Below are 16,583 nucleotides of genomic sequence, written 5' to 3'. Positions count from 1 at the left end.
TTGTGCACTACCCCTCGACTGATTCTACACTTAAAAGGTCATACTAGTTTAACTTATGTAGACTTTGTCACATCTGCTACAAATGATCTGCCATATCAAAGTGTTTTTGAATATGCACTTGTGGATTTCTTTAAAAAAAAAGTTCTGAAGTCACTCTGCAAAAGGTTCAGTATATATACTGATTTTAATGCTATAGATCGTTTGGAGAGTAGCAAGTGAATGCTTTGTTCATCCTGAGCCACACTGACTAGACAAAGACGTCCTCAAGCTTATTTAGGCCTCCTGTTTTTTGGTCAGTGCTTATACGGTGTTAAAAACACTCATGGATTGGATCTAAAAACTCTTTTGTGTTTTGCTGTTTGTATGGTTAGCCCAATTAATAATTGAGTAATTAAAGGCCTCCATGACTGCCATACCTCCCCCTAAACCTGCCTTTTAATTGAAAAGATGCATACTGAAATTATTGTCTGGAGAGAGGGTTTATAACACACTCTTAATATCCAATTATCTGGGCCATATGAAGTACCACTATTAGATAAAATATTCTCAGGTTCTAAGGTGTTTGCACAAAAATGGAAGGGTATTATACTACAGTAGTTTCAGATCGCTACTAAAATTTTCACTTTGGTATCGATACTAGCTTTCAGACCTCAGTACCAATAACAAAACAGTTCCAAAGCAAATAATGGATAACACCAATGCCCCACCATTTCACTCCAGCTTCAATGGTGCCACACTAAGCTCCTTTTTCCTCTTGATATCATGAAGTGTGTAATTGACGCATCACTTGGGGAACTTTCCTGGTGAAGTCCCAATCACATCGAAGTTGGTGGTTTCATTTTGTTACGTTTACAAAACGGTCATTTTTCCACGTATACACTACACAGTGTTGAGAGAATGGAGGGCAGAGGGTTTAAGAGAAAACCTGATGTTTACTTCCAGTACCAAAAATCCTGAAATGGTGGTACTGTACCATTTTAAATGTTGTGTTTTTCTTTACTTTTCCAGTACTGGTAGACCGTGCAACCCTATACATGTTATATTCCAGCTGGGGTTCCTCCATTGGCTGGGGTTCAAATACTTCTTATATGTTTTCTGTGTCTTCTTTTTGATTCTTTTGTTTGCATTCATTTTATTTCTGTTTATTTGTGTTTTTTGCAATTGATTTTGTTAATGGCCTGTGTTAAGTTCTGTGTGTTTTGTGGGTGGTCCCCCTAGTAGGTGGGGCCACCTGCTCATCACCGTAAGGGACTGGCCTCAGCCCTATAAAGGTGGGGCAACCCACAGATTCTGGCAATTAATTTAACATGTTTGGGAGTCAGTGAGCTTTTATTCTGATTCCATCTGTGCTTTGTTGTATCTAGCAAGGGGCACATGCACCCTGGGAAGAGGTTCACTAGAGACTGCAGCCATTACTAACCCAACAATATACATAAAGATATATCTTACATCTTTCCCTAGCAGTACGGTGGTGATTTTAAACGGAATAAAAAATCAGTAACACTAAAGGAAAATTATACTAGCTTCTGTTTAATATAGGCCTAACACCCAGAAGAATATAACACTCGAAGGAGAGCTACTTGGCCAAAGCATGATACACTCTGGGTTTCCTGTGATTGACGCTTGTCCAACTTCGAGATAGAGTGCATGGGCAGGAGTGATGTTCTCCATCCATCCGTAGGTGAGCTCTGCTGTTCTGGGTAATGCCTAAGCATTTATATATTCCCTACAGTTCAAGAGTCTGAAACATGATCAATGCAAGCTCCAAACATGGGTACATTCTGGTTTGCTGGTTCATCACTCACAGAAAATAGAACTACAAACTGACTTTTGGGTCACTGCACACTTCCTTCTTTCCCTGAATATCCTGCCTTGGCAGCAAACAGTTGTTTGTTGCTTATCTTCTTGTCATCTTGCTAACCCCGGTGGATCTGCCCCCTCTGTCAGTCACTTATGTAAGAGACATGTGTCTTTTTCTGTTAGCTGTCTTACCTAAATGGTCTGGTTTCCGTTCATATGAATAAAATTGGATACGATGAGCAGATCATAGTGAAATACTTTAAACATAGGCTACATTTGTGCTTTTGCTATTTTCTTTTTTGATTTTTGGACCTTTTGCTCTGTTGTTTGACTTCATCACTGGACTATTGTATTGGAACTTGGTTCACCTTGGATTGCCTTCGTTGGCAACTCCTTTCCCGGAGCATTTTTGTTAAGAATGCATCTTTTATTTTACAACAACAACATTCATTTATATAGCACATTTTCATACAAATGATGTAGCTCAAAGTGCTTTACAAGATGAAGAAAGAAAAAACAAAAACATAAAAATAAGATTAGGCAATACTAAGTAACGATGAATAACGTAAGGTCCTATGGCCAGGGAGGACAAAAAAACCAACAAAAAAAACCTCCATAGGGTTGGAGAAAAAAACAAGAACAAAACAAAATCTGCAGGGGTTCCAAGGCCAATTTTATAAAGATTCTATGTGCCCCCCGTATATCTAGTTGAGGATATTTGACAGCGTTTCTCCCTCTAGTGATAATTTTTTGAACTGCTTGGGATTTAACTCTCAAAATGATCTGAACAATACTACATTGAGATGGACTTTTTTATTTACAAATGGTGAATGTGTCAGATCAACCACAGGGAAATCACAAAGAACCCAAAAGCTACACCCAGGGATCCAGAGGAACCTGTCGACATAGTAAACGTCTGAAAATACTAAATGAGTATGAGTATAATAGAAGGGTAGTGCATTGGATGGGAACACTAGACCTCTGGAACAGAGGAGAACAAAGTAAACTAGTCTGGGCATTTACCACATCATAGACACAGTGCATCACCACAAAAACATCGCGTCAATGGTTAAGGCCATGTCACATTAGATGGCTATTGCAGCAATTTTCAATTGAAGCCTTCATTTACTTTATCTTACTGAGTCAGAAGCAGTCGACGTCAGACTCTTGCCAATTCCGTCACCTAGTGTGACATACCCAGTGACTCAACAGCAACAGAAATGTGTGCTGCAATACAGTAATACATGATTGTGCCTCTGTCTTTAACTGTAAGGACAGGCTCCATGTGCATGAGAGGTGACAACGAATGAATCCTCATCCGGAAATACAATGCATAAAATTCAGCAACAAGAAATAAGGAATGTGGGTGTCTTTAAACTCACAAACAGAAGAAAAACACATCTGTCTTGATGTTTTGTGTTTTACGTACCATAACAGAACAGAAAAAAAAGAAAAGACGAGATTGTGGCTAAACTCGCTATACCTGTTAACCCTTTGTACAGCACCGGCTCGTCAGGTAGCACGCTATCAGGCTGTCAGAAAAAGGAGAAAGATCTGTTTGCAAGATGAAAATTTGATTTCATGGAAATTTAATTTAGGGAATAATTTTGACTTTCAAATTTTTGAGCAGTTTTTGAGTGTGTAATGTCCTTTATTTAGACCCTTAGCTTTTTCTTTTGGTATAAAGATCTCTGCTTACCCTGTATTGTGACATGTTAAAACCGTCACCTAGTGTCACCATTCCAATTCCGTCACCATTTGGCCTAAATAAGTATTTCTGCCAGCTACTAAAATGAAAAGTTACTGTTTTGATCAATTCTTTTGTTGCCAAGAACCTAACAGGTCAAACATGACTAGTGGCCTCAGCGCGTTGGGGTCTTCAAATCAGCTGTTTGGCTGTGTATTCCCTTAGATGAATAGCACACCACAATGCTTTCACTCTAGGAACTGTAGTGAATGTAAAGAAGGGGTCAGGCCACCATTCATTCCTTCTAGGTCTCACCTTACAATAGGCAATCAGGCCTTAGCTACACCAAGTAGTGGACACCTGTTGGCCAGGAGGTGCTACAATGTCTTGCCTGCTCCTCTTCACCTCTCATTCTCTCTTTCAGGCTATTAATGCACTTTCAGTTCACGGCTTTCGACACCCATGTGGCCCCTGAGCTCTCACACTAAAATTAATAAGATCTCTCCTGTTAACAGTGTGGTCATTTCTCATCTCTGAAGGTTTCTTCCAGGTCTCATACATTTTTTTGTGCTCCTCCTGCTGGTTTTCCTGTTCCTGTGAACCTTCTGTCAGACATCTACTAGTTTACAAACAGGTCTCCCATACTTTTGCCTCATACTCATTTCAAATATCAATATCATGTGCATGCAGCAATGAAACTCACAATTATATAACTGTACATATGGCACCTCACATAGGTGTACAATCACAGTTAACTAACTTGAACCCTTTTACCCTTGTACAAGGCAAAAAAATAAAGGAAAAATGGAAGCTCGGCTGAGTAAATCAAATGACCAGAAGACTACTTGGCTTTGTTTTTGTTAGCTGTGCTCCATCTTTTTTTAAGCATGCCTTTGGGTGAAGACAGTCACCATGTGTATCAACAGAGTCAACTTTGGGCACTGGGAACAAAACAACAAAGTCTTGAGTCCTCTAGGACCAGTTATGCACCTGGGAATCTTCTGGGTGTGCCTGAGTGGGGCAGCTCGAAAAACCAGTTCTTCCTACCCACTGCCTGATCGACTAAATTCATTCTGTCCTTCAAAGACAACAGTCACATGCCTTTGAATGCAGGTATGCAAAATGTGTGTGTCTGTGCGTGTACTTCTGTGTGTGGCAAAACACAGGCAAAAGAAACATTGGTTATAAATACAAGATGGTTAACACTGTCTTAAAGTAAGCAACTTCTGAAAAGAGTCTAGTGGCTTACATTTAAATTGTCTACGCAAAGTGCATGAGCAATTAAATGGGCAAATAAAATGTTAAATGAAACTGAAAAAACTGCTGAAATAAAAAAAAAAAAAACTGATATTATGCACAGACTGTATAATGCACTTGACAGAATGAATTTGGGGTACTTTGTGCTGTTCTGGTGATCACCCTGTAAACGAAGCACTAGAAGAGAAACCAAGTGCATCCTGGGACTAAAGAACATATCCTATTTATGAAAGGCTCAGGGATTTGTCTTGAGTGCACAACACCGTTTGGGGAGCTAATTCCCCAAGACATTGTGAAAGTAGAATTCTTTTAGTTAATTAGTGAACTGCTCAGCATAACAGAAGAACATTTGTGGATTAATGGGAAGTTAATTTAAGACTGAAGTCAGGAAGCACTTTTTCTACACAAAGAGGTATGGGAATCTGCATCAAACTACCTAATTAAAACGGAGCCCTAGGAAAGTTTTTAAAAGTACCTAGATAACTGAGCTATTAGCTAAACTAATGACCCTGAAGTATATCCGGAAAATCCAGATGGACCTTTAAAATAGAAATAAGAGGACAAGGCCAACTCATGTTAGTACATTGCACAGCACAAAAAAAAAAAAAATAAAGAAACTCAAGCTGAAGAAAAATGCAATACACAGGAAATCTGAATCCTTTTACTTCAACCACCACGTTTTAATGTAAACAGTGAAAGGAATAGCAAAGTAGATGTATGTCTTTAATATGGAATCTTGTAAGTGAAGCACCGTCAAAAAGCACTTCATTTGACAAACTAATCTGGATGGAGGTAGTACAATAGCTCAGCAATTAGCGCTGCTTCCTCACAGATCCAGCACCTTGTGTTTGAATACCGTGCCTGGATGTTTTCTGTGTGGAGTTTGCTTGTTCTCTTCATGCCTTTTTGGGTGTTCCTCTGGATCCTCCACATCGCTACAAATCCAAAGATATAAAATTTTTTATAACCTGCTGCACTGCTCCTCAACTGATTCCACATGTAAAATCTTAAACCAGGTTACTTTTTGTATACTTTATAAGATCTGCCTAAAAGTATTTGCCCTACCGCACTTAATAATTCTTGTTTTGCATACAGTCATATGAAAAAGTTTGGGAACCCCTCTTAATTCTTTGGATTTTTGTTTATCATTGGCTGAGCCTTCAAATTAGCAACTTCCTTTTAATATATGACATGCCTTATGGAAACAGTCGTATTTCAGCAGTGACATTAAGTTTATTGGATTAACAAAATATGCAATATGCATCATTACAAAATTAGACAGGTGCATAAATTTGGGCACCCCAACAGAGATATGACATCAATACTTAGTTGAGCCTCCTTTTGTAAATATAACAGCCTCTAGGCGCTGTCCTCCTATAGCCTTTGATGAGTGTCTGGATTCTGGATGGAGGTATTTCTGACCATTCTTCATACAAAATCTCTCCAGTTCAGTTAAATGCGATGGCTGCCGAGCATGGACAGCCTGCTTCAAATCATCCCATAGATTTTTGATGATATTCAAGTCAGGGGACTGTGACGGCCATTCCAGAACATTCTACTTCTCCCTCTGCATGAATGCCTTTGTAGATTTCAAACTGTCTTTTGGGTCATTGTCTTGTTGGAATATCCAACCCCTGTGTAACTTCAACTTTGTGACTGATGCTTGAACATTAACCTGAAGAATTTGTTGATATTGGGTTGAATTCATCTGACCCTCGACTTTAACAAGGGTCCCAGTCCCTGAACTAGCCACACAGCCCCACAGCATAATGGAACCTCCACCAAATTTGACAGTAGGTAGCAGGTGTTTTTCTTGGAATGCAGTGATCTTCTTCTGCCATGCAAAGCATTTTTTGTTATGACCAAATAACTCAATTTTTGTCTCATTTTGGAACAAAGTGCTTTGGACTGATGAATCTGGCTTGTCTAAATGAGCATTTGCATACAACAAGTGACTGTTTGTGGCTTGAGTGCAGAAAGGGCTTCTTTCTCATCACCCTGCCATACAGATGCTCTTTGTGCAAATTGCACTGAATTGCAGAATGATGTACAGATACACCATCTGCAGCAAGATGTTCTTGCAGGTCTTTGGAGGTGATCTGTGGGTTGTCTGTAACCATTCTCACAATCCTGCGCATATGCCACTCCTGTATTTTTATTGGCCTGCCAGACCTGCTGGGTTTAACAGCAACTGTGCCTGTGACCTTCCATTTCCTGATTCCATTCCTTACAGTTGAAACCTCTGAGGTAGCTTTGTGTAGCCTTCCCTTAAACCGTGAGACTCAACAATCTTTGTTTTCAGATCTTTTGAGAGTTGCTTTGAGGATCCCATGCTGTCACTCTTCAGAGGAGAGTCAAAGAGAAGCACAACTTGCAATTGACCACCTTAAATACCTTTATATCTCATGACTGGACACACCTGTCTATGACGTTCAAGGCTTAACGAGCTAATTCAACCAATTTGGTGTTATAAGTAATCAGCATTGAGCAGTTACATGCATTCAAATCAGCAAAATTACAAGGGGACCCACATTTTTGCACAGCCAGATTTTCACATTTGATTTAATTTCATACAACTAATACTTTATTCAGAAAACACCCCAGTACTCAGAAGTTCCTAGGAAATGAAGGAGATACCACTGATATATTTTTTGTTTAAAGTAGAGTAAATTATTATGCAGGCCGAGAGGGGGGTTCCCAAACTTTTTCATATGACTATATATGCTTTGCCAACACACTTTGAAATGAATTAAATTATGGTGCTTTCATTTTCTAACATCAAATCAATGTTATATTGTAGCATTTTTCTGTTACAAAAATATCATCCACATGATCTCTGGACTGGAGCAGATCAGTAGTTCTCATTCCTTCACTTTTTCATGTTCCATTGCTAAGTACTTTATTAAAATAGACACAGTATATGAGGATGAGGTCACACAGGCGTACTTACATTTTCCTTTACTTATTTGGCTGACACCTTTATGCAAAGCAACTTATAACATTTATGATACAATTGGTTACATTTCTTTTGGTTTTCCATTTGGAGCACAAACAGGTCAAGTGACTTACTCAGGGTCACACAGTGTTAACAGTGAGATATGAACCCACATACTCAGGGTTTGAAGTGCAAATTCTTAACCACTACACTAGACTGCCTGCCTAAGAAACACAAATCTACTGGAATTAGTCATATGAACGTATCAACAGCTCACAAAGAAAATCCCTCTTTACATTGACATATTTGGCTGACTCACAATGTTCATGATACAATTGGTTACATTTCTTTTGGTTTTACATTTGGAGCACAGGAAGGTCAAGTGACTTGCTCAGGGTCACACAGTGTCAGTAGTGGGATCTGAAGCCACAACCTCAGCCTTAACCACTACACCACACTGGCTGACTATGCAAACAGGACAAAGTTACGACATCAGCTGCTGGTTCCTTTGTTATTTGTATTTCACTGTTAATTGGCGGCTGGTTAATAAAACAAATACCAATTAGAAACATTAAGACAGCTAAAAGAAGCAAATCAGAGTTGGAAATCATAGTGAGTGAGGTAACAAAATTGTCACTTGAGTCATAATGGCTTCAGCATCAATAACTGGCCACCAACTAAACAGAGAAGTTGAAAGAAAACCCTACAGACACTGCGGCCCTCCAGTACTGAACCTGAGGACCTCTGCTGTACAGAATGCCTTTCACAGCGTAAGAGAGCCTTAATAACACAATTCATTACTTACAGTGTCTTTCATAGCAAATAATTTCACGCTTAGCTTTAAACATCATTGAATATTATATAGCAGATTCATAGGGATCATTCAAATCAAACAGTTAAATCAATTGAAGCTCTTTTATGAAGCATCTTTAAAAGTGCACCACCACAAACAGCTTCATAATTTCAATGTACAGGTATTTATAAGCAGGCATCAGTTGCCAACAACCCTGAACTGGATAAATGAGAGACAAACACATTACCAAACACCAACCTGAATGATCAGCCTTAAAAAGAGGTTAGGCAGTGCAGCACCACAAACAACAGCTTCTATACTGAACACCTCTATGAAAAGCTGTACCAACACAACTAGTTTATACAACAATTTTTTTACCATATAAATGCACCAACACAAACTGTGTTATAACTCCAAAACATTAAATATACATACTCATCTCCTACAATCACAAGCAGGATACGCGGAGAAGGAGACAAGATGGATGCCTTATATGCCACCTTCCATATTCTTTACCCTTACAAAGAGTTTTATCAGTGCACTATCACTAGCAGTATCTTTCATAGTAACGACTCTTACAAAGAGCCTAAGCAACTAAATATGGTACCACAGATTGCATTACTTTACACAGCAGCTTTACCACTGCACCAATTCTGTAGAATATAATAACTTCGTTCATACTGATCAACCCATTAATGTTATTTATAGAAAGCATTCACCATTCACGCTCTCCAGGGCTATTCTCTGTCTCATCCCCTTTGGCCCCCTGAGACCATGAACTTATGAACTTGACTTAGTGTTTGATAAAGACAGAAAGAACCTTTAACTGTGTACCATCACAAATCGTGATGAGAGGAGACCACCCTCACAAAGAGATCATTCTGCTAAATATAGCGCCTTTATCAATGCACTGTCACAGGGCATCATCCGCACGAGTGCTTCATCCACTAAATAACAGTGAAGCATCATAAACACTATTACAAAATTAATTCATTTAAACATTTTCCATAGTGACCCTCGGTTCATGGAGCACTTTACCAACGAATTTCAGTTTCTTTATTATTGCAGCAACAGTAATATATAGTGATCTCCCTCACGAACAGGTTTAAAATAAATAAATAACTAAAATAAGTTTAAAACTCAACCTATTAAACAGTACAATTCATAGTAAAGACAGGCATCCACCTATCTTTTAAATAATTTTTGTTGTAGACATGTTTATACAATAGTACAAACTACTTCATATAGCTGCTTTTATAGTGAACACCACTGAAAGTAATGGGAGTGCTTTTCACAGCAATAATTATCACAAAGTAAATTTAAAGCTTCTTCTTCTTCTTTTTCGTTCGGCTGCTTCTTTAGGGGTTGCCACAGCTGATCATCTTTTTTCATATATTCCTGTCCTCTACATCTTGCTCTGTCACTCCCATCACCTGCACGTCTTCTCTCACCATATCCACAAATATCGTCTTCTTCTTCTTTTGGCTGCTCCTGTTAGGGGTTGCCACAGCGGATCATCTTCTTCCGTATCTTTCTGTCCTCTGCATCTTGTTCTGTTACCCCCATCACCTGCATATCCTCTCTCACCACATCCATAAACCTTCGCTTAGGCCTTCCTCTTTTCCTCTTCCCTGACAGCTCTATCCTTAGCATCCTTCTCCCAATATACTCAGCATCTCTCCTCTGCACATATCCAAACCAACGCAATCTCGCCTCTCTGACTTTGTCTCCCAACCATCCAACCTGAGCTGACCCTCTAATGTACTAATTTCTAATCCTGTCCATCCTCGTCACACCACAAAGTAAATGTAAAGCATCATGTAATAAAAATGAAATTATTGGTAACACTCCAACAGCCATGTGGGGGTAAAAACAAACAGTAAAGTTCACAAGGCAGGGGGAAATAAGAAGATGCAGGAGACAACAGAGTTGGCAAAATACAAGCATTAGTTAATTAGAGGACGCCATAGCATCAGACATTTTGTTCTGCACACTGGTACCTTAAAATGTTATTGCTGTCAAGTGCCCCAATACCATGGTCAAGGGTCCCGATTTTGGGCAACTGTTCACTTGTGTCAATAACCAACCTATGAACTACGCATGTACAGAGTACAGTAAAATTTTTACTTGCATTTGCTAATCAAAAATGCAAAAATGGTGCCTCTCTCCAGTGCCATGATTAGTAATTACAACTACCTTACATGGAAACTTGGGTCTTCCTTACCCGATGAAGAAAAAAATCAGTATTATTTCTACTGTAGACTATTTATTAATTAATATCACAGTGTAATCCTGGGTTCAGCCCCCTTTCACTCCCTTAGCACGTTTGCCTACTTCAAGGCTCATCCCCTGCTCTGAGATTTGCTTTTGTACTTGATATACTTCCTAGTCCATGTCATGGCAGTGTGCATTTGGACGTTGGCCTACACAAATCTGTTGTGCAGATGGCAGGATAAGATGGCCTATGCTTGGCACTAATAGCTATGCTTCCATTTCAGTTCAGACAGACAGACAAATGTCAGTTACTATAAATAATAAACTCTTTATTTTCTATAAAAAAGACACAGTGCACGCCATGCCTGGCCAAATCATTTCAAGAATATTTCTAACATAACTCGATTAATGATGGGTATAATATAAAAAACAGGTGGACATTTATAGGGACATATACTGTATGCACCAATTTATCATACAACAGTTTATGGTCGGTAAAATGAAGATTCAGTCATGACCTGCAATAAAGCTTTCTGCTTACAACAGGCAGTAAAGATTTACAGTACATCTGCCTATCGTATCTAATCTAAATCGGTGTGAGTAAAAGTTGCAGCTATAGCACACTGCTTTGCTAACTTTCACTTTCAGATTGTATCATTAAAAATAAAACAGGGCTACACTTAAAAGCAAAAGAAAGCCTCTGCATGTTTCTAAACCTACAGACACTACACCCCTCAGGGGCAAGCAGCAGATCACTAATGGAGTGAAATAGTAAAGTCTAATTTGCGCAACACAAATTGCTGCATGGACTAACTCCAAATTCTGGGAAAAGTTAGAAGGCAGATAAGTAACTGACTCTCAATTTGAAAGTTGAGCCGAGACATTATGAAATGGGAGCCACACTCCACTATACAAAAAAATCACAAGTGACGTGAGTTCTCTTCGACATGCTAAGGCACAGCTGGCATGACCAGCACTAAGAACAATTAAACAATAGTTGAAATAGAAGTCTTGAAAACCTTTAATAAATATCTGGATGTGAAATTGGGGCAGCTTAGCTATTAACCAAACAAATGAGCTTTATGAACGGAGTAGTCTCCTCTCATTTGTCAGATTTCTTAAGTTCTAATTAAAAGACATACCAACAACATTCATGCACTCTCCTGTGATGTATGGACAACACAGCAGAATGTTAAGTTAATGTTTAACATACAGTACATGCCCATCCCGCAACTCCCCCAGTTTCACAACCGAATAGAACATTTTGTTTCACCAATTTCATACCGTAGATCTGACGAAGAGGTAGCACATTTAACATGTCAATGAAGGGGGCCTTCTTCTCCACACGTGTTTTCCGGTACCACCACTTTAAGTACCTGAAGGTACAGAAGAAGAAGAATCAGGTACAAGTATGAGCAAACCACAAAACCTATCTGATTCTATTACCAAAGCTCTTGTCAATTCTAGATACAAGGTAGCCTGCATTCTGTCTCTCCCTGCCATTTCCTCATCAAGTAAAGGTGCAGCTTCAAACAAAACGCCACAGAATAAATATTAACTACACTTGATTGCTTCCTGAATGAAAATCCACCCAAGTCTGGGCCGGTGCTGGGTTATTTTATGCCCTAGCCTAGGCCAAGATTATTAGTGTGCCAATTAACTGTTCGGTAGTTAAACCCACACCACCAACCACCCCCCCATGATTTGTGCTCTAAGCAAATGCCTAATTCGCTTTAATGGTGGCACCAGCCCTGCAGAGGCCATGCGTTATACCAAAATTCACCTGTCATTTATATGACACTAGTATCAATTACCAGTCTACACAAATGTCTAGTTTCCTACAAGACTAGGGTGTGCAGATTTTGATGGTCTCACTGGGTCAAGCATTCAGTGTGGCTTTCTACTCTAAGATGGTTAGCAATCGCCTCCTAGACTACTCTGTCACCAGCTGACAGATGACAACCCAATTCTTATTCTTCCCTGCCAAGACAGGAAAAGGATGGCATGGGCATACAACGTAAGCTAACCTTGCAGTTCCTTAAACCCTTCCAGGTTCATGCATGTGGTCCACTCACCTGGGTCATCTCATTTATAGGAGAGTGACAATCGACTGACTTATTAACAGTAATGGCCACGGGTGACAGTAAGAGTGCTCACCTGAATCCAAGTCCTAGGTGCTCCATCAAGGCGGACAGAGACACATTCTTGACATTGAAAGGTTTCCTCTTCTCCTTGAACTCATGCGCTAGGCAGATCCGCCAGCCATACTCCGGCACGTCGATACCTTTGTGCGGTGATGCGAACTTTTTCATAAGGGGGCAGAGAGCCCCGCTGTCTGCCTCTTCCATGTCTCTCACTTTGGCTCCGATCTGCTTGCCTCGGCCCGAGCGATCAGTCGGGCTGTTATGGTTCGCTTGTCACCTGTTCAACACGCCTGACGGAAAGTTCGGTGGCTCATCCACTTCTAAGGCTACACGAAGCCGGCGTGACAGGCTCCTGACATGCAACCCCTTGCCCGCAGCGGCTGCGCCAGCATCAACCTGTCCCGCTCGGCGATTCTCTGTCCTGCCAAGCTGCACTGCAGACGCGGCTTGGGGGAGGAGCCGGGCGCGGGTAACGAGTAAGGAACTAAGGGGGGGAATGAGAAGCATGCCAAGTGCTGTGCGCTAGCAAGTCGATCCGAACCTAAGTTTAGACAAAATAGCAGACGTTAAAAATTTGTTGTACAACGGGGACAATGCTTCTTTTCAGGAATTAATGGAAATAGCAGTTTCGCGAAGTTCGGTTTTCAGCCATCACCCCTCTAATCACGACTAGGACTCGTGAGAGCTTCAGTGAGATAGATCTAGTTTATTCTTGCTAAGGATGAGGCGACCTTTAATTGTAGCGGAGCTTTCAACGTAGAATTCGTGTCCGCTTAGCTATACGTGTAAATAAATATACTTTTGAATTCTGTCGGTTTTTCGTGTTGTGATTTGTAATGCTTCGTTTTTAATATCCGTTTTGGGATCCGCTTGCAGGCCGAGCAAAACATTCACGGAGTGAGAGATTGTGCGCTTTGAGAGCAACGCGGAAAGGTGCCAGATTTAAAATATCTAATCGACGTGGCTGTAACCGATAGCCCTGCAAACCCAACATACATATATATATATATATATATATATATATATATATATATATATAATTGTGTCTTCTTGATCGAGTATATTCAAACCCCAAACATTTCACTCTACTGTCCCTTATTTACTTCTAACCCGATTCCCATGCCATTTGTTGTTTTCCCTCTGGCTTTACTGACGGTTGCGTTTCTTGTTTACGATTCCAAGGCATACCGCACAGGAGCTGGAGACTGTGTGTAACTAGACTTTACTTGCTTCCTCCAGTTAGTAATAAGAATGAAAATATTTAAAATGATTTGTTTATAGGAGGAAAATAATCTATTTTTCATATAGCGCCTTTACAGTGCGCGCCCGCAGCACTTGAATAGAACTTTATTTGTCCTCGAGAGAAAGTTGGCTTTTTACAGAAGCGCTTTAAATTAATGAATAAGTAAATAGATGCATAAATATATACACACACGCATTATGGTCTGAACACACACCAGAATGTCTAAAAAGAATATTTTCAAGTCGGTAGTCCCAGTCGCAGTGAGGCATTATGTTCAGGGCAGTATTAATATATGAGCACAATGGGTACTGGCTAGGGGCCCACGATGATTCTAATACCTATGTACGTTTCTCTTTCTAAATCAAAACAGGCGCCCCAGCGCACTACTTTGCCTGGGGGGATTATGATGCTGTTAAGACTGCAGGCATACTGCTTTTGGTATAAATGTGCCCCAGTAGTGTTTCTTGACACACTTCTGATAAATGATTTATTGGTTGAAAGTCCTCCATGTTAGTGTGTCAGACAGAGGATGTGCAGCATTGTTCATAATGGCACGCTGTTCTCTGTTTAGTTTTAATTCTTTCCTTTGCTACGATCTCCAGGGGGTTCAGAGTGTGTCCCATAAATGAACCTGTCCTTTTAATTAGTTTCACAAAATGCTCAGAAATCTTTTGTAGTAGAATACATGAGACACCCTATGTAAAATAAACATTGATTAATTTCCTCAGGCCTATTGCTGGTTAGATTTTGGTTTGTGAAAGGCACTATATAATGAATATTGACAGTTTTTGTTCATACATTGGAAAACTGCTTTGTAGCAGTTGACATTGTGAGATATGTTATATAAGGGTCCATATACCCATAATGTATTTTCATGTTTTAGAAGTGTTCTTTGCTGATGTAGACATTGTTCAGTACAACACAATTCAATTTAGCTTTATTGTCCCAAGAAGAAAACTTGGTTGGTCAACAGGTTTTACAGAGAGAACATAACATTAAATGCACATCCGAAAGAACACGGCCTTCAAACATAAACCTAGTAGAAATAAATATTATATAGTAGTGAACATGATACTTATGGTGAAACATTAGATCAGACATACTAGATATAATAATTAAAACAATATTTGGACTTGATTAATGACATGCATATTGTATCTGTTCTTCCTATGATTTAAGTCTGTGTGTGTTTATTAAAGTTGAACTTATTTAGAAGATTAATAGCAGTTGGAATGGAAGAGTATTTGAGCCAATTGTTCTTTTTTGATCCTTGCATCCTTGAATTTGTCACCTGATGGCAACAACTGGAATCGAGGAGGTAGCTGGTTAGTCCTGTCTGACAGAATTCACTCTTGCTTATTAAACAGGTCAGTGAGATTTGACTCATGTTTCACTGCTCCATTTTACAACTTGATTTATTCTGTTTTTGTTGCTGACATTCTGATTTCCAAAGCAGGCCAGCAGAACATAAGTAAAGACAGACTCAAAATAAGATTTATAAAAGGGTGACGTAATGGCAGGACTCACACTAAAAATACTAATCTTCCTTAAACAGTAGAAGTGCTGTAGTTCCTTTTTGCAGATGGCTTCCATATTTTCATTAACAGGCAGTTTTCCGAGTCCATGATTGTCCCAAGATATTTATGACCATCAATGATCTCCACTGCCTGGTCTTTGATGGTTGTTTCTACTGGTCGAATGATGTTTCTTCTAAAATTGATTATTAATTACTTTGCTTTTATAACACAGAAAAGATTCATCACACCCATTACCACAATCTTATACCACTGGACCATGACTGGTTTCATCCTCATTAGGTAGGCTTATTAAACAAACTACCTTCAAGTCCTTGAAATCTTATTCTTGTTCTGAAATACTCTTTCCTGTTGTAAACATTATCAAAGGCGCTGCACTGCATCCTTCAAATTTTTGTAACATGATATAATATCCTCAAACTTGTGCAGTCCATTGTAGAGTCCCAGGGGGCTTCAAGGTAGGAAACAACCCTAGACAGGATTCCCTGTTTATCGCAGGGCCCCTCCACATACACAACCACACTCACATTTGGCCTATTTGTTACTGGCAGTTAATATGAACGTGTTTGGAGAAGTCAAAGGAAAATGAACATGGAGCACAAGGGTGTGAGCACAGGATATAAACTCAGTACATTGGATCTGCTCATTGTGCCACCATAAATTAGTTGTGCATTTTGCATACTTGCTTTTAATTGCAGATATTGTAAAGGCAATACGTAAACAAAATAGAAATTAATTGCTTTTCTCAAGGCCATTCTTTATGATTAAAAATGTAATTAATCAAAGACCCATTCTCCAAGGTAAACATTACAAAATAACAATTCCTGGAAATACAAAGCAGCCATTAACTTTACTTAGCAAATCTGTAGAAGTCTACAATCAGTGTACCGACTAATAAAGCTCAACTTGCTTCATTTTATAATACAGATTGGCACAAAGGCAAACATTTTCACCATCTCAAAGCGCCAGGGTCCA

The 16,583-nt window shown here is 39.5% G+C and overlaps 1 protein-coding gene across 1 annotated transcript in view; it reads right to left on the bottom strand.

Annotated features, from left to right (window-relative positions):
* gba2 (glucosidase, beta (bile acid) 2) overlaps nucleotides 1-13,513 on the bottom strand; it is a 69,638-nt gene extending 56,125 nt beyond the window's left edge. Inside the window, exons 1-2 of the mRNA XM_028801430.2 lie at nucleotides 12,844-13,513; nucleotides 11,971-12,062 (exon numbers count right to left, since the gene is read on the bottom strand). Of these exons, the coding sequence (XP_028657263.2) occupies nucleotides 11,971-12,062; nucleotides 12,844-13,034 (283 nt within the window). The 5' untranslated portion in view covers nucleotides 13,035-13,513. The remainder of the gene's footprint in view (nucleotides 1-11,970; nucleotides 12,063-12,843) is intronic.
* Nucleotides 13,514-16,583: the final 3,070 nt, after the last annotated feature.

The sequence above is a fragment of the Erpetoichthys calabaricus genome, chromosome 5 (assembly GCF_900747795.2).
Source record: "Erpetoichthys calabaricus chromosome 5, fErpCal1.3, whole genome shotgun sequence".
Lineage (NCBI taxonomy): Eukaryota > Metazoa > Chordata > Cladistia > Polypteriformes > Polypteridae > Erpetoichthys > Erpetoichthys calabaricus.
This window is presented reverse-complemented; position numbering and strand designations above follow the sequence as displayed.